This window comes from Ursus americanus, chromosome 14 (genome assembly GCF_024610735.1).
Source record: "Ursus americanus isolate L20-20 chromosome 14, mUrsAme1.1.p, whole genome shotgun sequence".
Taxonomy (NCBI): Eukaryota; Metazoa; Chordata; class Mammalia; order Carnivora; family Ursidae; genus Ursus; species Ursus americanus.
Genome location: NC_142140.1, coordinates 41,848,528 through 41,873,208, shown reverse-complemented (window position 1 = coordinate 41,873,208; position 24,681 = coordinate 41,848,528). Strand labels below are relative to the sequence as shown.

The window sequence follows — 24,681 nt, the reverse complement described above, 5'->3', positions numbered from 1 at the left end:
GCAGCACGACAACCAGCGACCCGCGGAGGCCGCAGGTCATCCTTTGAGAGTCGGCAAGGCGTGGGAGGGTGTGCTTCGTGCCTCCAGGGTCGTGTGGCATGTTCCCCACACCCTGGTCCAGCTGCGCAGAGGCCGGGCCTTACCGGGCCCACATGACCCTCCCGACTGTCTCCCGCTCGGGCCTAAATGCACCCATGACAGCAGCCGCCTCCCCTGCACACAGGCCACACGGACCGAGGGCTTCCTCGCTCAACACCATCTGCCCTTTCTATGGTGACAAGGCTGACCTTTCTCATCTTTAGACACAAAATAAACAATCCCCCTCCCCCAAAACATACAAAAAACCAACCAGGAAAAAAAAGTACTGAACGGGTCTCAAAGTGGGAGTTCCTGTCACCCTCCTTTGTGAGCTCATCTTAAGGTTTAGCACTTCTGAGAGCGGGGCCACCAGCCCCTGACTTCCACAGAACGAGACAGGGCCCTACCTGGAAAGGAGGACGTGAGGAGGTGGGGAGCCAGGGCCCTGTGGTGCCTCTACACGTTCCCACAAGGGAAGCGGTGTGGTGTGACGGGCACAGCAGGGCTCTGGGGTCACTCAGACACCAGCTCAGTAACTGCCCAGCTCTGTGCCTCCTTGGGCAAGCCAGTCAGCCTCCCCAGGCCTGGTTCACCACCCGCACCACACCACATGCTCCCTCCAGGAGCGCTCAGGAGGCCTGCACTAGGAGCGCCAAGCTGGGGGCTGCCCGGCCAAGGCAACAGAAGGGCAGCTGTGGGGCTGCTGGCTTCTCCCTCACCAGGTGCCTGCCAGGCTGAGCCGAACCAGACCAGGCACCCAGCAGATCATGCCCCGCCGCGGGCCTACGTTATACGCCCTCTCCAGGCTCCCTGCAGGAAGGCTGTGCCCCTCCTTCTACAGCTTAGGAAAACCCGGGACAGCACAGCCATGGAATCTTCCTTTACCTTCTCTGCATCCTCAGTCCCTCATCATCCCTGTATCTCCAGGCCCTTATCTGCCACACCTGAGAGTGGGTATGTTCCCAAGCCCTCCCCTGGGTATACGGCATCACCGCCAACAGAGGCGGGCACAGCCCACACAGGTTACAGAAGGCTTTCACGTCCTGACTTTGTTCTGTCCGCATAACAGCCCCAGGAAGGACAAGTTCCCAGCCTCAACCCTGCTGGGCTCCTCCCCTTGACTCTGCTCACACATGATGGGGTACAGGTGGGGGGGGCGGACTGCAGAAGGGGGCCGGGCTGCCTTGCGGGTGGCCTCAGGGTCTGAGGGTAAGCTCCTCCCCCACCATGTTCCCAGCACTTTGGGGCGGGCGGGGGGTGGTTAGAGGCCCTGGACGGCCGCGCTGCCTGAGACGTGGTGAGCCCAGGTGATTTTGGTAGGCATTCTGGACTGAGGCACAAAAGGGCTGAAGCTGCCCCTGTGGGCAGCGGGATGGAGCAAGGGCAGGGAGCACGGGGTCCAGGAGCAGAGGGGGTGCTCGCTCTGACCTTCTCCGCCAGGGCCCCTCCAGGCAGCGCCCGTTCCGTTGGCCTGGTCCTCTATGGCCTGGGGTAACTCCCAACGCCATTTGGTGGGAGGCCTGGCACTATCGTCCCCACTTTTCAGGTGAGGAAACTAGTTTAGAGAGATGAACACCGGCTGAAGCTCACACAGCAGAGTGAGGGCTAGGACTCCAGCGAGCCGCCTCTCTCTCTGTTGGCCGACAGACGTTTCCTGCAGCTGGTGGGCTTCAGGGACCCACCAGCTCTGCAGTAATCATCGAGGGGGAAGATGCTGGGTTACCCCAAGCACAAGGTGGCTTTCTAACCTTAACCATCCTTACCATATCCTGTTCTTGTGTTGTTTCTGAGACGCAGGGATCACATCTCCCGGTTGGTGACAAACCCACCATATCCCCCGCAAAGCACTGTGACCATGAAGTTCCAGTCATAAAGCGATTACCGGCAAAGGGGCTCTGAGGCGCAGGGACAGGCTCCACGAGTTTGGCTCAGTATCACTGGGCATCTGCGTGGTCTTCCTTGGAGAAGGACTGGGGTGCTAGGGACCAGGTACAAAGGGCACAGCTCAGCCCCTGACCCCACGATGCGCGTGGAGCATCACAGACACAATGAGCCTCCATGGAAGCTTCCCGGGCTCCCGGGCCCCGGGCTCAGTGCTTGACGTGACACAGCCTGTTTGTCTGGTAACCAGAAGGGGAGGCCAGGCTTGGGTGGAACCTAAGCAGAGGCCAAGGGACCCAAGGCCCAGCTCTGCTACTGGCTGCCAAGAGCTTTCTTTCTGTCTCTGCCTGCCACCTCAGGCCCGAGCACACACTTGGTCCACGGAGAGGCCTCAGGGTGGGCCTGGGGGAGTGTGGGGAGCAGGTGTGAACAGGCATGTCTGGAGGGCTCTGAAGAATGCCATCTTTTCTCCCCAGGTGAAGGGCTGTGCTTCTGTTTCTTGCCACCATCCTAGCTCTGAACACGTGGGGGGGTCGGGGGGCAGTAGATCAGGGGTGTGGGGACCTCTCCCTGTCCCTTCCCTGTGCCAGGAGGGGCAAGGCAGACAACTTCATTAGCCCAACAATGCGTCCATGTGGGGAGGAGTGGACACGGGGCAGGCTTCTGATTGGCAGATGGGGAAGTAGGACCCAGAGAAGAGAACCGAACTCTTTAGAACGGACCTCTAGCCCGTGGACAGAGGGAGGGCCTCTGGGCTCAAAGCCTCGTGCTCACACTTACAGCCATGTGACCGGGAGCGGCTTATCTGGCCTCCAGAGGCTTCTGCAGCTTTACCTCCTACGCCTGGAAGGGATGGGCAGGGACTGAGCAAGGCCACACACAGAAGTGACCAGCACAGGGAAGGTGCCTGACAGAGTTACTTTCAACACCATTGCTGCCAAGCAGCCTTCCCTCCTTCGGGGATTTGGACACACATGCTGCTTAATCCCTTCTGGCTCACTTCTCACTTTGGACCTGCTCATTTCTTTCTCGAAGTTTCCTGTCAGGGAGGCTTACACAAATCCAGGGCTCTAGACCACTCACGTTTCCTCAGAGTCCTGGTGTTTCTGATTGGCCTTAAACTCAGGAAGAAAAAGAACGTACGAGAAAGCTACCAGAGACGCTGGGGTCTTCTCTAACGCACAAAGATGGTGCTTGAGGGTTCAGGCCCTTAGCTGACTGGGAGGGCGGGCTCTTCCCCGAACAGATGGAGCGCAGGGACTGTATGCTGGCAGTTTCATTTCCCTGGAACACTTCCCGATTTCCCAGGACCAACACACAGGTATCTGTCAGTGGTCAAAGTGCTTTCTGTTTTTGTTCTTACTGGGAAAGGGGAAGGTGAGGGGTCACTGAGGCTCCGGCCCTGCTCCCCTCACCACCTAGGCACCTGGTGGGGAGTACGGTGGCCGGCTGATGGTGGCACACTGGCTCAGTGCTGCTGGAACAGAGCAGGCCCTGGGGAGAACACTGTAGGCTGTGCAGTCGGTGGGGCGGGGGCGGGGGGGCGCTTCAGAAGGGGAGGCAGGGGTTCCAGGAAGGAAAGGGCGAGGTCCAAAGCTGAGGAAGCGACAGTGCACAGGGCTGCAGGGCTGGGTGACCGTGCTGGCACTCTCCGTGAGGCCACGACAGGGGAGTTCAGTCACCCTCTCGTCAGAAAACAGGGGAGAGGGGAGGGGTACACTTAAGCCTCAACGCTCCTGCCCCGAGAGCAGAGCTCTGTGAGGATTAAATGTATCTCCTCCCACCCGGCAGAAATCCTACTGAATAATCCTAGCCCTCCTGAATTCTGGGCAGGAAGAGACAGACAGAGATCTCAACATGGGTGTTGGCAAGAACGTCATGAAACTCCCCAAGTGCAGAGAGAGTGGGTAAATTCTTTCTTGGCTTTTAAACAGCCGGGACTTTATTGTAGAAACTGCATTTAAGCCCGAACACCAGGGGCTGAGAGACACTAAGCGAGGCTGCCGTGGGGGGTGGGGGCTTGGCCTGTCCCTACGGGTCCCCGGCCACAAACTCTTGACGTTCCGGTGTGGTGGCACTTTGTGTGGTTCATTCCTCACAAATCTTGTTGGAAAACGGATGAGAGGCCGGCGGAGAGTAGGTACTAACGGACTGTCAGGACACAGAGACACCCGGGAGCGCGTATGCACAGTCGGGCGATGGTGTGAGGCAGCGGTGAGCGAGCAGCCGTCTGCGAGCCAAGGAGAGAGGCACCAGGAGAAGCCCACCCTGCCGACACTCTGGCCTTGGCCTTCCGGTCTCCAGAATGGCCCCGAGCACTGTTCAGAGGCACTTTCCCTTAAACACAGACAGCCGATCCTGCTTCCAAAGTCTCACTTTCCCGGTCCTTTAATCAGAAGGCACAAGGGCCCAGCACCCGAGGAGCACGCAGGAAATAAAGGCGAGGCCTACTCACTGTTCGGGCAAGCTCGGGTCAAGGGAGTCGGTTTCGGTGGGTGTTTCAGGCAAGGAGGAGCCGGACTCCTGGATCTGGCACAGCTCCTCATCTGTGATGATGTCAAACACGGCATCGTCCGGCGGCCTGCAGTCGGCGTCTACACCGGGGCCACGGAGGCAGATGGAGAGAGAAGAGACAGACACAGTGAAGCGCAGGACAGAGAGGGCGCACTGTGGGGGATGGGCTACCAGGACACGCCCCCAAGGCCCACTCGACCTACAGCTATTCTGTCTGGGTGTGAGAGAAATGGCTGCCAGGACATTCCCGAAAGCAGCGGGACTACGGGTGAAACTGCACACAACCTGCAAGATTTGTCTTAAGCTCCTCAATCGGGCCTTAAAGAGATTGCAAGCGCTTACATATTCTCTGAAGCCTCTTATTTAGAAGAAAAAAAAAACCTATCAAATCCTTATCAGGCAAAAACCTAAAAAAAGAATAAACACACTTTGTGCTGCTGAGTCTCGCTCCCTAAGACACAGACATGGCTTACTTACGCCTTTTTGAACACCAGATTCTGTCTGACCTGCATTTTCACCTCCATGCACTGGGGAACCTCCCTCTATTCAAGGTGGCAGCGACCACTGTGCCTCTGACCAGGGGCCTGGTGTCTGACTTTGCAGGCCACTCAGGAGGAAGGACGCCCTTTGTCCGCTCCTGTGCTGGTCACCCACCTGCAAGTACTCTCCTGCCTATGTCATGGAAAATGTAATGGTAGGCCTGAGGTGAAGAAAAGGCAGAGAGAAGGAAAGACATAAAGAAATACAGACAGACAAGGTGACAGGAAATGTCAGAAATCAAAACAAGTGACCTCAGTACTCTGGCACAATGCCACCCTCTGTCTTTGCTGGAACACCTGCCGTGAGTCAGGGCAGGGGAGATTCCTGGACGGTTTACCAAGAACAGTTCATGCGAGCTACAAGTTCCCAGCTGGCCCCGCCATAGGGCTCCTGGGACAGGCTGTGCTTTAGATGGAACATCCTCTTGTCTGAGGCCTGCAAAATGGAGGGCTTGAGACACAGGCTGAGAAATGGGACCAAGGACTGATTTCTTTCCATACGCCCAGCCACACTTCTGAACCTGCCTTCTGAGGCTGGCAGAGGGAAGGAAGGAGGACAAGTAAAGAAGGGACAATGAGCATCAGGAGAGAAATCAAAGAAGACTTATATGGAGAGCTATACCATGTTCATGGATTGGAAGACTCAATTTTGTTAACATGTCAATTCTCCCCAACTTGATCTAGAGACTCAATGTGATCCCAATCAAAATTTCACTAGGATTTCTTATAGAAATTGATGATTCTAAAATTATATGGATAAGCAAAAAACCTAGAATAGCCAACACTTTCATAAAGAACAAAATTAGACGACCTGCGCTACCTGATTTAAAGACTCATTAGGAAACCATGGTGATCTCAACAGTGTGGTATTGGTGAGAGAAAAGGCACATGGATAAATGGAATAGGACAAAAAGTCTGGATACAGACCCGACCCAACTGATTTTTGACAAAGGTACAAAGGCAATTCTATGAGAAAAGAACAGATTTTTCAACCAATGATGTTGGAACAACTGGACAACCATATGCAAAAAAATGAATCTCTATGTGTATCTTGTAGCACAAACAAAAATTTAACTCAAAATGGATCATAGACCTAAAACTATGAAATTTCTAGCAGAAAACAGGAGAAGATCTTTGTGTCTTTGGGTTAAGCAAAAATAGATATGATACCAAAAGAAAAAAAGTTGATCCATAAGGGGAAAAAATGGAATGGAATTCATCAGAATTAAAACCGTCTGCATTTTGAAGAACATTTCTGCTCTTCGTAAGAAAGTGAAAAGAGGTTTTTGGCTGGGAAAAAGTATTTGTAAACACATATGTGATAAATAACTTCTATCCAGAATATATAAAGGACTCTCAAAACTTAGTGATTAAAAAAAAAAAAATTTAAAATGGGTTTGAAGAAGATACAGGAATGCTATGCCCAGTACATTCCACCATCCCTGTCCTTTGTACCAAATACAAATAATGGGGTCTGCCAACTTCCTTGATGATCCAGTTAAACAAAGGAACTAACAGTATCTCTGAAGGCTGGCTGACCTGCATTTAGGCAGAGGCCAAGGAAGAGTCCATAGAGACCAGCTGCAGGAGGTGGTGATGCTTGAGCAAAGACAAGACCCTGCCATCTCGGCTCTGCCTCCCTGGTATTCTACATCCACAGTCTGGTCTATGAGAGGACAGCCTGGTCTGCTCGGTAGGACTGTGCTGGGAGCAGGAACAGGAGGAACCAGATCCCACTTCCTCTTACGGAGCAGAGTGAAAGGATAGGCGAATACATCCTCCTTGGTCACTGAGAGACAGTGTGAGCCACAGAGAGAAGGTGAAGGATGTGGTCATTTCCACACACAACTTTTGGCCTTTGGTTTCTCTGGTAGGAGGGCTGGGTATCGGGGCTGAGGCTCTGGAGACAATATTTTTCAAGGTGTGGGGTACATTCCACTGGAAGCATGTGAGTTAAGAGGTACACAGACCTCACATTAAATAACACTGAATCATACCAGGAGAACGTTATTCCCTTTTCAATTCTCTTTCAAGCTTAATTACATCAAAAAGAAAGTCTCAAATTGGTGCGATACACTTTTAGCACCTCTTTAATGCATAAGTTTGGAAAACCTTGAATTAAGCTCATTACAGCTAACTAGCCACACTGGAGTAGTGCGGGGGGGGGGGGCACCTAAGAACACAGAAGGCAGGAGCAGGAGCCTGACCTTGGCCTCCAACGGCCTGGGGCCCAGCTTGGGCTGGCGACAGTGCAGGGCTGGGCTCCCCCTGGCTGGTGCCGGAACTGGCGCTGTCAGGGGAGCCGGGGCCGTCGCTGAACTTCCGGAAGCAGGCTCGGCAGCAGCGCTCCTTCTTGCCACTGGGCTTGGTCAGGACGTAGTTGTTGCAGCAGTAGTAGCAGAAGACGCGGCCGCAGATCCTGGGGTGAAACGAGCATGGGCTGTGAGGGTGACACACCGTGGGTCTTCTGATCTGCACTGGGCTCTAGAGGCCGCGTGGCTCTCATCAGGCCTGGCTCTGGCCCTCACTGAGGAGTGTGGCCTTATGGTCAATCTGATAAGATCCCAATAAAGCCATCTTGATAAGGCCACTGGGAGAAAATGTTTTACTTCCCAAGGTCCTGAGAGGCAGGGGGATAAAGTATGTGGCTGAGCCCCCCTTCTCTGCCACAACAACACGGGCGTCCATTGCATGCCTCGGGGGCTGAGGCTCTAAGGGACCACAGACCCCCCTGGGCCTGTGCTGATGATATTCCACCTGCCTTGGCCCCAGCTGAGGTTTATTTTTGCCTACTCTTCTTTGGGCCCTAGGAGGGTCTCCACTGTCCACGTTCCCCCAGCCAAGCCTCCGCCCAAGCTCTCCCCGGGCTCCAGTAATGCCACTTCCCCTCTGGTCCCTGTGGGCTGAGGGACGCCAAGGGTTGCTGGTCCCCTTGATTCTGCCCACACCCCTGTATCAAACCCTCTTCCCCTTCAGGGATCCCCGCATGTCCTGCTAGGACCCTGCCTAACACACCCCCTCGCCTGGTTCCCTTAGGAGCAGACAGCAATGTGCTCTTCCCAGACAGACGGCGGCGGGGCCCGCGCCTGCCATCGATGCCCCGCTCAGCGCCTTTGCTCCGGTGCTGGGTCCCACCCGCAGACCTGCAGTGGTGCCGTCGCACCATCCAGCTGAACTCTCGCTTGCAGTCGTGACAGTGGCTCGCCTCCGCATCCCCGAGCCACCGCTCCTCAGCACTGAGCTTCTGCTGGAATTCCAGGGCATCTGACTTCTGCCAGAGAGCATCCTTGTCCCTGAGACAGAGCCACATCAGAAAAAGAGAAGAATCCGTGAAAACAACAGGATGATCCCCAATTCATTTCCAAAGCCTGATTCCGAATTTCCCAAGACATGGGAGGAAAATGGACTTTCCTTGGAGACACCCCCACTCTAGGCCTCGTCTGTCCCCCGCATCAGTCCCAGACTCAGCTGCTGGCATGCGCGTGACGGCAGAGGAAGGCCATGATGCAGGTACGCCCACAAGGGTCACACACACGGCTCAGGCGTCCAAGCGACAGTGCACATGGCCACCTGCAGTGGGCGTTGTAGCAGGCTGTCAAGGTTACATGACAGCCTGAGCACTGTGAGCCCGAGGACCACGAACGTACTGCCCGCACAAATCTGAAATGTGTTCAGGAACCTTTATGTGCTTATGCTTTGTTTCAGGAACAAGCGATCATCGGAGAAGACCCACGAGTTCACTGCCTGAGAGTCCGCTGGGCTGTTAACATCCCCTGCTCCTCCGAGAGACAGTACGTGCTCCAAGAAGCAAGACTGAAGCAAGAGGGCTTTTCAGAAAGGTCTGGCAGTGTCAGAACACGGCCGAGGGGCAGAGGCTTCCGTACTGCTGCTCACGGTCATTTTCGAGGCTTATGGCTTCTTCTTCTTTTTTTTTTTTAAAGATTTTATTTTATTTATTCAACAGAGATAGAGACAGCCAGCGAGAGAGGGAACACAAGCAGGGGGAGTGGGAGAGGAAGAAGCAGACTCATAGCGGAGGAGCCTGATGTGGGGCTCGATCCCATAACGCCGAGATCATGCCCTGAGCCGAAGGCAGACGCTTAACCGCTGTGCCACCCAGGTACCCCTCGAGGCTTATGGCTTCTGACTTGGGAAGGTTTTGTTCTTTTCAAGATGGAGCCCAGCCGCCTGCCATCCTAAGGTTACTGTAGCCCCAGCGGCATCTCAATCCCAAAGACCAACACCAGAGCCACTGAGGTCCTGTGAGAAACTGACACCATCACCAGCCAGAGACTCCAAATCCACAGACCTCTCTCCTTAAATACAAAAGCCAGGACAGGGCCGCCTGGGGTGGCTCAGTCAATTGAGCATCCGACTCCTAGTTTTGGCTCATGGGTTGTGAGATCGAGCCCCATGTTGGGCTCTGCACTCAGTGCGGAGTCTGCTTGGGATTCTCTTCCTTTCCTTCTCCCTCTGCCCCTCCTCCCCACACTCTCGCTTGCTTGCTCTCTCTCTCTCAAATAAATAAATCTTCAAAAGCCAGGACAAAAGCCAGGAATTGACTGCCTCTTCAAGGATGCTTGAAGCTGTCAGGAAACAGGACGACTCATGCCCTGGACCAGCATCATCCTCCCAGCTGGTTCTCAGCCCATTCCTTCAGTCCCCAGGAGGCCAGGCACCCACACCCTGGAACGTGGGAAGCTGTCAGGACCAGGGCTTTTCCATCCCACACCTCGGGAAGGTGTCTGAGTTCAGAGGTCATAAATGCCCTGAGTTCCAAGTCTGCCAATTGATGACATGTGAGCAGAAGGGTTACACTTCCAAATACCACCATTTTGCAACCCCAAATGAATTAGTAGCTTTAGGCACTGCTTATCCACTGCTGCTAACATAGCAGAGAATGGGCTCATCAGATCTTATGCAGCTCTTGAAAGAAAGACCCAAACTATAAACCAATTCTATGTAGCGTTCTTGAGAAAATTTTGAAACTGGGTCTGAGTAAGCCTAGAGCAGTGGTACTCAACTCTGGCTCACTGATGTCTGGACCCCACTCCAAGAAATTCCAACTGGGTTGGTCTGGGTAGGGTCTGGACATCGGTATCATTTTAGTAACTCCCCCAGCGATTCTAATGTGCATTTAGCGGGGAGAACCACGACTGTGGTTTTCACTAACAATTTACAGGAAATACGAAGGTCGGAAGAACATGTTAAATGGCACCATGGGGTTGCAATCAGCAAAATCCAGGCTGTGGGAGACCCGGCCAGATGTATGACCTAACTTCCTCAAAAGTCAGTTGCAAAGAAAAAAACAAGTTAGAGAGATGGTGGCCAAATCACAGCCTAGGGAAGAGAGATCTAACATATCACCCTGTAACGTATGGATCTGATCTAGACCCTCATTAGACCAATTATATTCTCAATCAGAAGTAAGGTGATCTGGGAAGTTGGGCCCTTTGCCTGTGTGGTGACAGGTGTCAGGAGCAGAACACACGCGTCCTCCAATTTCTGAGTGCCCTCCTGGCCCTTACGCTGGCCGTCTGCTACCTGTGGGCGCTGGAGTTTGGGAAGCCTGGTACTGGGGGAAAGCGGGGGGGAGGGGGGAAGGAGAAGGGGAAAGGGGCTCCCAAAAGAGGGACAAGGGAATGGAGAGATTTCTAAAGATACGAGATGTCACTTACTGTCACGCCTGTGGCTAAGCGCACAGAGATTTTGCAGATAATGCCCCAGCAGTATGGCGACACAAGCCCAGTGGAGCATGAGTGGGAACAGTGAAATCTACTCTTCAAGGCTGCCAAGGGCCTGGGTGGACCCCGTCCGTATGGGGGAGGGCCTCAACAACGCAGCACACGCAGACACGGGCCCATCTCCCTTGAGAGGCCTTTCAAGAGCAACTGCGTTTCTTTAAAGAGAAAGCCTGGCTCGGGGGAGGCCCCCTGCCGCCGCTGGTGCCGACGCTCACCTGAGCAGCTCGATCAGCCGTTCCTCCAGGTACTGCTTGGTTCTGTTCAGGTCATCCAGGTCTGCAAGCATCTTCTGGTCGTTCTTCTCCCGGTTTGTCACCTCCTGGCAGAGTCTGCTGTAATACTCTTGGATTTTTGTCGTGGCTTTTTCAAGTTCCTTCTGGGTCCTGATAGAGAAGTGAGAAGCCCACTGATGAGCCACTGCTTCCAGCTTCCCCTGTGCCTCTGGGCTAACTCGGGCCTCTAACAAGGTCCCGCTGCCCTCCGAGCCTTTTCCCTCTCACAGTGGGGCACCCCTCAGCACTACGCACCACAGGTTGTGCCTCAGCCCCGGCCTTCAAAACTCCCCTCGCACCCCCAAACTCTTCACACACCACCCCCCCCCCGCACCAAATACAATGGGCATTCTGGGAGAACAGGTGACCTCAGGCCGCTAAGAGCTCCCCAGGTGAGTTGAACTCTGCACTGGTTTTGGGGCAGGGGCTGAGGTTACGGGGGAGCCCAAGGGTGCAGTGCGTGGGCTGGTGATGGAGGGGTTTGCAAGAGGAAAATGGAATTGGAACAGAACACAGATGTCTCTGCCTGGAGGCAACCACATGGACGAGGACCTGCCTCCCAGGTGACTTTGGGGCTCTACACACAGGGCGTGGTGCTGGGCAACCCAGCCGGCATTCGATGGGCACTGGCAGGCGCTGCCCCGACAGCCAGGAGGCCTAAGGAGCTCTGTTCCCTCGGCTCAGTCTGTGGCCAAGGGGCTGGCTGCACAAAGCACTGTCCTCCTGCCCTGGCCCGCTCCACTTGCAGCTCGCCTGTCCCCGAGGGCAGTGGTGCTCCAGGAACGCTCTACAAATCCCAAGGACCAGCAGGGCGTTCGTAAAAGCTCCATTAAGCACAGGGCTCTGCAGAGACTAAGTAATCCGTATCTAATCCAGCCTTCCTACACCCCGTATAAAGTTGCCAGAAGGTTCTTTACAAGACACTGTCCACCAAAATGATTTCATGGGTGTACAAGTGCATGTGCGTGTGCACACGTGCGCATGCACGCACACACAGTGAATAAAGTAAAACCTGATCCACGGCAGACAGAGTACGCAATATCGGGCAGCTAAAACAACGGCTCTGAGAGCTTACAAATAAGTACTGTTGTAGCATTTTTTTTTTTAAATGCCACCCACTTAGGAGGTTCTGGTACTTATACTGTCACGTGAATCTGACCCGGGCAGCCAGAGCCCTATGGCGTTTGACTCTGGAAGAATCAGAGAAGAACTGTGCATGTTGGGTGACTGAACACCCAACACGCTCTCGATCTCCCGCTGAGCCCGGGCCCACCCTAGAAGCCGGGTGGTAGGAGGCAACGAGGGATGGGCAGAAAAGGTAAAGGCTCAGGACAGTCTGGCATGCCAGTCTTTGCTGGGGGCACAACAGGTGCCTGGGTCCCAGCATCTCCAGCAGGACTGCCTTGGCCTCATCACCAAATGGTGGGCTCACACTCGTAACTCCAGGTGGCCCCCCGGCCTAAAGACGAGGGGGCTCAGGGAAGTCTTGGGGCTGCACAAGCAGGACCACACTCCAAGGTTAGGACAGTCCTGATGAAGTGTGACAGCACGATGTGCTTGCCACAGACACAGCAGCAGTCTGCAGGCAGACCAGCTGGCCTGGGGCTGGGTACCCTCACTCACCCTCGGCATGTGCCTGGGAGACCCCCCGCCCCACCCCCAGCCCTGCGGCCTCTCATTTCACAAAGGAAACCAGGAAGAGCTTGAGTCACAACTTGTAGCAGGGAAACACACACACACCCCCCAGGACCCTAGCACGAGACCAGACACAGACGTATCTGTGCACTTCGCAGGGTCACTGTTGAGGAAACAGACTCTGGAGCCAAGCGGCCTGGGTTGCACCTCCCACCATCACCCATGTGCTGTCAGATGCTGGGAAAGCGACTTAACTCCTCTGAGCCTCACTCTCCTCGTCTATAAAACGGGGACAAGTCATAATTCCCTCTTCAAAGGACAGTCAGGAGCAAAAAAAGGGACAAATAGACGCGAAGTGTTTAAAACGGTGCCTGGCCCATTTGGGGCATTACTTAAGTGTTCGCTGTTATCACTACCATTATTATATTCCAACTTGTATTTCATGTCAGCTCTTCCAAAGCAGAAACGTGCCCCACCGGAGGTAGGAAAATGGTATCAAGAAAGGCTCAGCGGCTGCCTGCAGGGGGGTGAGAAACGGGCTGCCCGCCCTCTGTGGCATGCTTCTGGCAAAGCGCCTTCTGCGTTTGTGGCTTTTCTTGCAAGAAGACTTCAACCTGCTCTGAGTGGCTGAGTTTCTAAATGACTGCATCAAATACCCCCTTCCCTGAAGCCTCGGCCGCTGGGGCCGTGTGGGCGGAAGTGCATCACTAACCTGTCCAAGCTCTCGCGCAGGGCGGCCCCCTCCTCATCCTTCTTCTGCATGGCAGCCTGGCTCTCAGAAAGACGCTTGCTGGTGCCGCTCAGCTGCTCTCCCAGATCTGCCTGCATGGCCTGGCACGGGACAGCAGGGAGAAGACACTCAACTGACGAGAGCCCGCGCCGCAGGCCAGAAAGGGGCTGGTGGGTTCTCCGCCCCACCTGGCCGGGTCACTTCTAACTGGAGGGGGTTTTGTTTTAGGTTCCAGAGCCTGAGAATCTTTGAGTGACCCACTCCTGTTTGTAATCCTATCTGTCAAATATTAATTTCAACTGGCAGTGGAGGTCGGAGGGGCAGCAGGAATCAGAATCCTGGGGTGGGGGCGGAGGTGGGGTGGCAGGGAGCAGGGTTCCCTGGAGATGGTGATTGCAGCCCCCGCGCTGAGCCCCCTCAGTTCAGGACCACTGATTCAGGGACGCCTGCGGAGGCAGCTAAGAAGGACACCTCATATCCTTTCCACCGGGCTGGCTGAGAAACACATCTGGCAGCTCCAGCCGAGTGTCCAGGAGGCGGAAGGGGCCGAGATGTGCACTCAAGACATCCACAGAGGTGAACGGGTGGGAGCTTTGTTTTGGGAATTGGGAGTCTTGCACACGGCCCTTCTAAATGGTCCAGTGGAAACCAAACCAGACCCCTCTCCCTGACAGGCCCATATCCTGGGGGTGGGAATGACCAGGCAGAGGTGGGCACGCCAGTGTTTCCTGCCCAGGCGGCCAGGCCGCAGACCAGCAAACTCCCCGGGGCCTACCTTCAGCCTCTCCACCGCCTCCTCGGCGGCCTGCAGCTGCCGGCCTCGCTCCTCAAGCTGGTCTCTGAGGCTCTGGCACTCTTCACTGGCAGTCTGGGGATGATGAGAGAGGGCTCGTGAAAGTGGGGTCCTTGCACAGAGACCCCCTCAGCCCCATTTCCCCAAACGGGTAAAAACAAGCTCCCTCTCTCTTTTTCACCAAACTCAATAAACCTTGGGCTTGACTGGTGACAACATCTTTCCAAGTTTACTAAGGGACTTAGCCTGGTCCTCACACTTAGGACTTCATTTCTGCAAGGAAACAAGTGCCCTGTGACCCACACAGAGCAGCACAGGATGGGGGCCATGGTATTGGAGGCACATCTGCAGAAATGCAACAGTTGTGTATCTGGGAGTGAGCACGGACCGCAGTGCTGATGGGCGAGTGAAAAGCTCTGGAAACCAAAGCCCCACAGCCATCCTGCTTGTGTCCTTGGTCTCCGCCACCCTTAACCCTTTCCCTTTGTGCAGTACCGAAAGCCCATGGTAAGCACTGGTCCCGTAAGCCCGTCCACCCCAAGAGCTTTGTGAAAACACACTGAGCCAGTTTCCCCAACAGCACCTGCCATCGGGATGGCACCGCAGGGACAGAAAACCCACAGACGAGACTTGCAGGCAGGGGCTGCTGGCACCTACAGTAGGTTCTAGAGACTAGGAGAGGGTCTAGGGCAAACCCACAGGCCCAGAAGGGCTGGGCATGTACATAAACGAGTATAAGGAAAACACCAGAAAGTGCATGCCTCCTTTACAGGGGGCATCCGCCACACAGCTCTTCGTGACTTCTGCAGGGTGGGAACGAGGGCACAGGCTTTAGGATCTCCTGAATCTGTGAACACCCAGCTCTTTAACCGTTGGTTACTACTGTACAGCAGCCACTCTGTACGAGCCAAATCTGTCTGCAGCCAAGCTGAGTTTACACTTCCCGGCTAGGGCATCGCTCCCGACATGTGCCCCTAGTGTCCCTGTGAGGGAAAGAGTGCTGGGACCTCGAGAGCAGGACAGCTGCGTCTGCCCGGCCGCCCAGTACATTCTTGGGTCCTCAAGTGCCACGTGGCTGAAGGCACACCCTATCCTCTCGTGGACCCATCGGGCCCCACTGCAGGAGACCACCTCAGCCCGGGGGGGGGGGGGGGGGGGCATCAAGGCGAGGCAGGACTACCTTCAGTCGGCTCTGGTGGTCCATGATCTCGGTGCTCAGCTGGAACTTGAGGGCATTGAGCTCCTCATGTGCGGTCCCCTGGAGGCTCTGGGCCCGCTGCTCGGCCTGGGCCAGCTGGGCCTGCAGGCTGGGCAGGGAGCGGGCCGCCTCCTCGGCCACCTTCAGCCTCTCCTGCAAGCCGTCCCTCTCTCGCTGCAGTCCCGCCACTTGCTGTTCCAGGCCCTCTCGCTGCCTCGAGGCCTCCTGTTTGGCGTCATGGAGCTCCTGGACGGCGCGGGCCAGGGCCTCCTCGGCCCGCTTTTTCTCAGCAAGCTGCGTGCAGATATGGACGCCCAGCTCGTCAGTGGCTGGGCTGGCCATGGGCAGCTGCTCCTGTGGCTCGGCCTGTTCTAGCCGGGATTCTGGGGAGCTGCATTCTGCCCTTGACCGTTCCTCCTCCTCAGTCCTCTCCTCCCGCAGTGCCCCTTCCCGCTCCGAGCGCTGCAGTGGCTCCTGACCGTGGGCCCCCTTGAGAGCTTCGTTCTGCTCCTTCAGCTGCTGCACCAGGGCCCTGTGCTCCCTCAGAGCAGCCTCAGCCACGCTCAGCTGGCCCTGTACCTTCTCCCGGTCACCCAAGGCTGCCTGGAGCTTGGCCTGAAGGTCCAGCACCTCAGCCGGCAGGTGCCCAGCCTCTCCCTGCTGGGTCTCCACCTGGTCCTGACACAGGGCCAGCTGGGGGGCTGGGTCCTGGGGTGCACTGTCTTCAGGTGCACCGAGCCCCTGTTGGCCTTTCTCTGCAGCCGTGAGGGTCTCGATCAGCTGGGTTTGCTGGCGGCACTGGCTCTCAAGAGCCCTGAGCTCCCTCTCCCGGGCCTCGGCCAGCTGCCGGCACTGCCCCACCTCTTCCTGCAGCTGCTGGCACTCGGCCTCCTTGTTCCGCAGGGCGGCCTCCTTCTCGGCCATGTGGGCCCGCATGGTCTCCTTGGCCTTCCTCACAGCCAGGAGGCTTGCCTCCATCTGGTCACCCATGTGCCGGATGCTGGCCTGCTCAGACTCCAGGGAGGCCAGGGAGCCCCGGATGGCTGCCTCCCGCTGCTGCAGGGCCTGGTAATCAGACTGCAGGGCCTGCAGCTTGCCCTCGAGGAGCTGGTTGAGCTCCAGCACATTCTGTAGCTCCTTCTCCAGCTCCCTGTTGGCCTGCTGGAGCTTCTCCTCCTGACCGCTCCCTCGCATCTGGGCGTCTCCCGTCTGTCCCTCTTGGGCGCTTCTCTGCTCCTCCTCCAGCTTCTTGAAGACCGGTCGCAGGGTGGAATCTGGGGGGCCCTGGGCCTTGGGCTTCTCCCCTGCCATGGGCAGATCTGGGCCCGGCTGCCCGGCAAGCCGCTCCAGCAGCCCCACCTTCTGGCTCAGGTGGTCTTTGTCCCGAATGAGCTGCTTCTTCTGCTCCTCCAGGTCACCCACATGCTGGCTCAGCTGTGCCAGCTGGGGCTCCAGGAACCGCAGCTGCCGCGCCAGGGCCCTGGCCTCTTGCTCCAGCAGCTCCTTCTCCTCTCGCCGCTGCCGCTCCTCCTGCCTCACCTCCGCCAGCTCCTGCTCCACGGAACTCAGGTGGGCTAGAGCCTCCCGAAGCTGTCGCCGGAGCTGGGTTGCCTCCTGCCCCTTCGCAGCCAGCTCTTCCCGGAGCGGGGCCGTCTCCTTCAGCAGGCGCTCCAGGTCGGCCTGGGCCTCCTCCTTCAGCTGCAGCTCCTTGGCCAGCTGCTCCAGCTGCGCACTCTGCTGCCTATTGAGCTCCTGGGTCTTGGTGCTCTCTCTTTCCAGGGCTCGAAGCTTCTCCCGCAGCTCCTGGACCTCCGGGGCCAAGTCCCTGGGGAGGAGCTCTTGCTGCCCTTTTGGGTCCGGGGCCATATCTGCCTGCTGCTCAACCGTGCCCGGCTGGCCTGGGACATGAGCTAACTGTTGGTTCTTCCGGCCCAGCAAGTCCCGTGTGGCCTCCAGCTTCTGCGCCAGGGGCCGGAGCATGGACTCCAGCCGCCGCAGGGCGGAGCGGTGGTCCTCTTCCTTCTCTGCTGTCCCCAGCTCCAGGGCCTGCAGGCACTTCTGGAGCTCCTTCACGGTGTCCTGGGTGGCCTGGGTCACCTCCCACTGCTTCTGGAGCTCGGCCATCATGCAAGTGAGGCGGGCGTTGTCCTCGGCAGCGGTGCGACCTCGCTCCCTCTCCACCTGCAGCTTCTCGCCCTGCAGGCTGACAGCTGCCCTCAGCTCCTGGTTCTCCCTGTCCAGCTGCTGCAACTGCTCCTGCAGCCGCTTCTCCCGCACCTCCAGCTGGTCCAGCTCCAGCCGCATCTCGTCGAAGCCCTCCAGCGCCTCGTTGTTTAAGGGGCTGCTCACGTCGAAGCTGGAGGCCATCTCCTGAGTCTGTGGAGGAAAAACAACACACAAGTGGCTCTGGGACAGAAGCTGCACGGCCACCGGAGAAAGCTTTAGAGGTTAATGAGAAGTCACTAAACTCGCGAGTCTATCGAGCTATTCGAAAGGCTAGAAGCACTTTGCTGGAAGCATCTGCCAAAGGAGGTCAGAGCACACCCTAAAGACATGATGTCGCACACGGGAGCTCCCTGGGCTCTCAGAACCTGCACGTCCCACCCAGCCTCCTGGAGCTTTGGAAGCATAACGGACATTGGTGCATAGATTATTAAGTTACGCTGAAACTCCTGTTCAGCACTGAACCTACCTACAGCTCCTGCTGTGATTCAACACAGAACAGGGTTCAGGCTCAATTTGTTCTCCTCTCTCAATGCTTCTACTATTTTTATGCTGTTGTATTTTTATTTTGTTTTGATTTACTGCACTGTCCTTACCTTTAAAACTATATGCGGCTATGATACGCTCACATTTGTAACACAACTAACAAAATTCCCCCCACCCACGAACCTGACCGAGACTCACTCGCCTACATCAAGCCCTTAAGTGCTCCTTCCCTTGAGCCGCACCATCACCTTCTGAGCGAGAACGACTTCTATGACCCCCATCTTCCAGATGACAGCGCCGAAGTTTCGAGCAGGTAAGTGGTCCGCCCAGGGTCACACAACTGGTGGGGGACAGTCAGCGTCTGACTCTGCTGCTTTTCACCCAAGAGCTAAACTGCTTCCTTTAAAATACTTGAAAAGCTTCTAACAGAATTTAATTTTTCAAAGGCCTAAATTCTGGGGCGCCTGGGTGGCTCAGTCGTTAAGCGTCTGCCTTCAGGCTAAGGGCGTGATCCTAGGGTCCTGCTCCACTGGGAAGCCTGCTTCTTCCTCTCCCACTCCCCCTGCTTGTGTTCCCTCTCTCGCTGGCTGTCTCTCTCTCTGTCAAATAAATAAATAAAATCTTTTAAAAAAATAAAAATTAAAAAAAATAATAAAAGGCCTAAATTCTCCTGCGTCATAAAAACCAGGCCTCTAGGAAATAACGGGGATAACGGAGGGTTCATATTACTCAGGTTGGGGCAAAGGTGTCTGAGAACATCCCCCCGAGTCGCGAGTAGCCAGGGCACACACAGCCTGGTTCACGCTTTGGTGAGGAAATCCCCAGCCTTTCTGGCGTTACCTGCAGGTAGCTGCTCACCAAACTGCTCATGCTGGAGCTGCGGCTGGGGGGTCTCCACAGGTAAGCAGAAGAGCCGGGGGCCAGCGTCCTCCTGCGGGGCCACGGGACAGACAAGCTGCATCAGAGCAGGAAACACGCACACGCACACACGCACACACACGGAGGCCTCGATTCTCACAAGGCACCCAGGTGGTGGATGGGGGCACTGCCCTCCCAGAGAGAGTGTACAGAGGCAAAAACCCAACAGCTTCTACCAAAGAGCACATGTACGCTGGTCTGCAGCTGACGGGCTCCACTGCGAAGTGTCAGCATAAGGCCTTTCCACCTGCTGCCAAAGGAGAACTAAGTGGACATGTCATTGCCCAATTCGGGCTTGAAATCTTCTTTACATCTTTGGTGCCCGTCACAGTGTGTCTGCTAGTGAGGGAAAAGCAGCAGTCAGTCTGATAAGCCACAGGGACAGCGTGCTTGGGGGCAACACTGGAACGGTGACGGTGGCAGATCTAGCCTCATACCTCTGTACCACCGGGAAACAGACAAAGTGGGCTTTAGTCGTACAACAGAACGCTGTACACCGGGCGTCGGCAATCTTTTCTTATGAAGGGCCAGACAGGACAGACCTTACGCTTGCCAGCCTTCTGGTCTCTGTCACAACAACTCCTGCTACAGTGGCAGCAGGAGAGCAGCGATGGACAACAGGTAAATGAACCGGGAAAGCCATGTGACTTCCCCCCCCGCCCCCGTCTGTGGGCAGTGGCTGGCCGACCCACTCTCTACAGCTATAGAAAGCCATGCACAAACACAGATAAAAATCTAAAACAACGTGAAATGAGAAAAGCCAGTTGCAAAAGGATAGCTACCTACGATTCAATGTAGGCAAAATTTATAAATACATACAAAATAAAACCACACACATATAAAATATGTATGGATACACATTTAGTGACACACAAAGATATTCGGGAATGACGTGTGTCAACTACACAGGGCTGTGATTACTTCTAGATGGGAATTAGGGGACAGCATGACAGTGGGGTGGAGCTTTATTTAGATCCGTGACCTTTTATTTCCATATAAAACAAAGAAACAAAAAAACACCACCAAAGAACCAGCTCAAAGGGGCTCCTGCTGGCCAAATAAGCATCAAAATAAATGATTACAGTGACAGAACATAGTCCACTGAATAAAATAAGAATCCATTAGTCAACTCTGCTATAAATGAATAAATACATACACAGACAGACACAGGGGTGCCTGGCTGGCTCAGTCAGCAGAGCGTGCGACTCCTGAACTCGGAGTTGTGAGTTCAAGCTCCACGTTGGGCACAGAGCTCACAAAAATCATATTAAGGAAAAAGAATCTTTTTGTTTTTTAATTTTACTTATTTATTTGAGAGAGTGTGTGCAACAGAGAGAGCATGAGCAGGGGGAGGGAGAAGCAGACTCCCCACTGAGCAGGGAGCCTGGGATCCCAGGACCCTGGCATCACGACCTGAGCCGAAGGCAGACGTTTAACCTGAGCCGCCAAGGCGCCCCAACAACCTAATATTAAAGTATCTTCCCGTAAAAAACATACTGATTACAGAGGGAGAGACAGTAACTTTAGAGAAATCTGGCAAACGCCACCTTAACCTCATGGTCATGGTCAACGGCCCCGGTGCTGGAACAAATCAACATCGTGTGTCTCTGGACATAACGTGCCGAGGACGACATGACATCCCGGTACTCCCGCCGGAAATGCTCACCCTGACCCTAACCATGAGGGGCCGCTACGCAAACTCCAACGAAGGAACATTTTACAAAGTAACCAGCCTGTGCTTTTCAAAAACGCCTACGCTGTGAAAGACAAAGACTGAGAAACTGTTCCAGATTCAAGAAGACCAGAGAGACTGGCATTAACCGCAGCATGTGTTCCTGGGCCGGCGCCGGGATGATAAAAGACGTTACTGGGATCATTCTTAGAATCTGAATAGGGGCTGTACAAAGGTGGCATTGTATCCATGTTAGTTTCCTGATCTTAATAACTGCACTGAGGTTATACGTAAGAGGGTAAGAGGGTGTCCTTGACTTGAAGTCCACAGTGAGTACTGCGGAGTCGAGGGGAATCGAGTCTGTAACTTTTTCCTCAAATGGCCTAGGGAATAAAGCAAGATGTACTGATAAAGAGAAAGAGTGATACAATATCGTAGTAAAATGCTGGTAACTGGGGAGTCGAGGTGAAGGCTGGATGAATGCTCTGTGGCATTTAAGGGGCAACTTTGCTGTAATTGTGAAAAGATTTCAAAATTAAAAAGTTTTAAAAAGGACATGTGCAGTAAATATGACAGAATGTTAGCTTTTCATCTTGGTGGTCGGCACAAGGGCGTCATCATATTCAGGACTTTCCTCTCCACAGAAAACATTTCCTAATAAAAAATATAAAAATTGACATTTAAAACAATCTGTATTAACAGAAAGCAAAACAAAGAAGGCTGGACTGGGGGTTGCCTGGGCGGCTCAGTTGGTTAAGCGGCCAACTCTTGATTTCGGCTCAGGTCATGATCTCAGGGTCGTGAGATCGAGGCTCTGCACCGGGCATGGAGCCTGCTTGAGGTTCTCTCTCCCCCTCTCCCTCTGCTCCTCCCACCCCATGTGTGCACACATGTGTGCATGCGCAGACTCTCATGTGCACGCGCAAACTCTCACGTGCACGCTCTCTCAAAAAAAAACCAAAACTGCTGAACTGTAATTGAACTCGAGTCTGACACCCTGGTGGTGCTGGGCGACTGTGGGTAAGTCACCCACTGTCTGAGCCTGTCCCCTCCCAGAGTCCCCACCCTCCTGGGGTGGCAGGTGAGTGCTCTTTTCCAGCAACCCTTCCGTAGGTGAGCTGTAGCTCCCTCTCCACTGCCTGCAAGGTCTCCGTGGTAAGTCTGCAAGAACAGGACCAGGAAAAAGCCCACTGGCTCCCCGCTGGCCACCCCCAAATCCCTTAACACACTTGAAAAAACCTCAGGTTTTGCATATGCATCTCCACTGACTCATACCACCCAGCCGGTTAGGAGAGTCAGGAGAGTTTCGAGAGTTTTGGGTTGGAGACTTCAGATGTTACAAAACATTAGTCACGACTCAACAAAGTCTAGCAAATTAGCAGGCGTAAGAGTTGCAAAGCCTTATGTCATTTACTGCGTGACCGAACTGTTTTGAGTAGACTGGTGGCGACCTTTAGAACTTCAAACATCTCCTTCCCCTGTCTTTTCAACCAAAAAATCCTTCAAAATACCTGGCAAATGTCGGCCAGGCAGCGTCCAAGTCATAGCCCCTCGACGCCAGGTCAAACTGAACCTCGGTCAGCTCGTACAGCTGGCCCACGATGTCGGAGCTCAGCTTCGGTTTCAGAAAGGGGCTCCTTGCGTAGTACCAGTCACTGCAGGGAAGCAGGAAAAAGGAGCGGTGACAAGAATAATAAAGGTAAGGAAAGACTGAATTTGATACGGCTCTCCCTTATCAAATTCTCAGGTTACTAATGAGTTAAATTCAGACAGACAGACAGGGACACACACACACACACACACACCCCAATTTGATTTTCACTGTAGGAGCGCATAACTTCCAAATAAGCTTGTTCTTCAAGGGAATCACTGAAATGAACTAGATGCTTATCCACTTATTATTTACATCGTATCTATTCTCCAGAAAGGATACGAGAAAACTTAAATCTCAGTTATTTGCCAGGAAGACGGCAGTTACAGGGGAAAGAACACTTCCTCTGTGAAACATAACCCCATCTTCTACTCCGTTTAGAGGATTCAATACAGGCTGGTGAGCTCGTGGCTAGGGTAGGTCCAGACACCACAGAGCCACCCTGTGAGGGGTTGGTGGTCGCACCACGCGAGGCAGTAAGAACTGAGAAAGGCCACACTGTGGGGTGTAAAGAGCTACTGGGCTGGCGTCCGTGAAAGGTGGCGCACTGGAAGTCGAGCTGCCGGGGACGGTTCTCACCAAACACCGTGAACAAAACAACCTTCGGATCAAACGTGCGGAAGTTCTCAACTCGCGTGAATTCACAGAGTCTGTCACACGCACAGAAATACGTCTTTATGCAAATCAATCTTAAGGTGACAAAACACAGGATTTTCCCCCAACCAGTTTTTTTTTTTTTAAATCCCCATGTGATTTCTTTGATTCACTGGAAGAACACTCCCTGGGGAGAAGGGAGGCAGCGCTGGAAAAGGCTGCCAGGAAACCCAAAGAGGTTCGGCTGTGAGGGGCCTAAGCCGCAGCTCCTTGTTGGACACCCCATTTACATGCTCAATCCCTTCCCTCCCTACCCCTCCCCCCACCAGGCTCTGGCACCAGCCACACAAAGGCTGAGCCCACCGACAACCTGGGCTCCATCTGGCTGCCCACCACCACGTCCGGAGAGCCCTGATACACCCGGCAGGCATTGACTCGGGGTCTCAGGTGAGGCCTCGGGCTCGGAGGTGTTAAAAACCCCACAGCTGATTCTGCTGAGAGAGCCCAGGACAGCAGCCCACTTGCCCCAGGTGGCTGTGGGGGCCTGCCCATTCATTAGGGCCGGCACCGAGAGTATGCCACCCACGAGGGAAGACCACCTGACATCAGGAGCGCAGAGATCTGGATCCAAGCTCCTGCTTGGCGACCCGGCATCGGTGGGGCCTAGAGAAAGGCACTCGACCCCTCTGAGCTTCATCTCGTCACCAGTGAGCATGCCGTGCTACCGCCCGACGTGCACGGAGGACGGCTGGCGGCTCCCCCGCTGGGGGCTCCCCGGTACTAATGAGCGGACTCGGGCTCACTGGGTAAACCCCAGCGCCGCCATGCATTTACCTGGTCACCTTGGAGTTCATGAAGCACTGCTGTAACGTGTCTGCCAGCCTCTGATGCACCAAGGAGTAGCGAATGAACGCCCTTCCTTTTCCCAGAGATGTTCGGAGCTGGAAAAAGCAGATGCTGCTGAAAAGAAGGGCTGTTAGCATAACTCCACGCGTAGCCGTGGCCTCCCGTCACCCCAGAGGGCAAGGCCTGCAGCAGGCAGACTTCTTGCAGGCTTCCATCTGAGAACAGTCTGTAGACTCTAGTAAACGAGTCAAGGGAGACCTGTTCACGAGAGGCTCTGGGTGCCCCAGGAAATGTCATTCTCCCTCCCCTGCTTCATCAGAAGCTCTGGGCTTCGAGTCACATGTGAAACTGTCTGATTTAATTTGGAATATTTAGAATAAAACTAGGCAGGTCAATGAAGGGCTCCTTGCACCACAAGTGAGCTCGAGCGAGACACGGTCTCAGTTTGGCTAATGTCTGGGCTTGTTTTTGAGGTGCTGGGAGAAGAGGCGCGTGGGAAGAGGCCAAGAGGCTGGCCTGGAGCCCCTGCGGGAGGGGGAGGAGAGAGGAGGGTGAGGGCAGGGGTGCGTCAGGGGGACTTTAAGAAGTTCTGATGGATGTGTGATGGCCTTCTGGGTGTTCTCAGAAACCCTCAGTAAAATCTGTATGTGTCAGTGCTTTCCTGGTTGGATTTGCTTCAGATATGCCAGCTCACTGCACCTAGTCAGAGGGGACCCAGGAGGTGAGGGAGAGCAGGGGTGTCTCTAGGTGGTCCGGTCAAACCAGGGTAAAGAACAAATGCATGTGGCTCTGCTTCAGGAAGTCTGAGGTGGACAACACAGGAGAGTCCAGGTGCAGGCCTGCCACTGAAACCTCACCCCACAGTGCCAAACCCTTCTAAAGAGGTTTCTGGAAGCTTCTTGGAAGG

General features: G+C 54.9%; 1 protein-coding gene across 4 annotated transcripts in view; it reads right to left on the bottom strand.

Moving 5' to 3' along the window:
- The window catches only part of FYCO1 (FYVE and coiled-coil domain autophagy adaptor 1), a 74,915-nt gene that overhangs the window by 29,896 nt on the left and 20,338 nt on the right, over positions 1 to 24,681 (bottom strand). For 2 of the 4 annotated variants that reach the window (XM_045778879.2, XM_045778880.2), the window contains exons 5-14: positions 23,763 to 23,869; positions 22,195 to 22,338; positions 18,934 to 19,024; positions 15,367 to 17,760; positions 14,169 to 14,261; positions 13,376 to 13,494; positions 10,972 to 11,139; positions 8,156 to 8,305; positions 7,220 to 7,431; positions 4,415 to 4,553 (exon numbers count right to left, since the gene is read on the bottom strand). In XM_045778879.2, coding sequence (XP_045634835.2) covers positions 4,415 to 4,553; positions 7,220 to 7,431; positions 8,156 to 8,305; positions 10,972 to 11,139; positions 13,376 to 13,494; positions 14,169 to 14,261; positions 15,367 to 17,760; positions 18,934 to 19,024; positions 22,195 to 22,338; positions 23,763 to 23,869 — 3,617 coding nt within the window. Of the gene's footprint in view, positions 1 to 1,368; positions 2,057 to 4,414; positions 4,554 to 7,219; positions 7,432 to 8,155; positions 8,306 to 10,971; positions 11,140 to 13,375; positions 13,495 to 14,168; positions 14,262 to 15,366; positions 17,761 to 18,933; positions 19,025 to 22,194; positions 22,339 to 23,762; positions 23,870 to 24,681 lie in introns of those variants that run through there. The other 2 variants (XM_045778883.2, XM_045778882.2) reach the window with 2 other exon arrangements.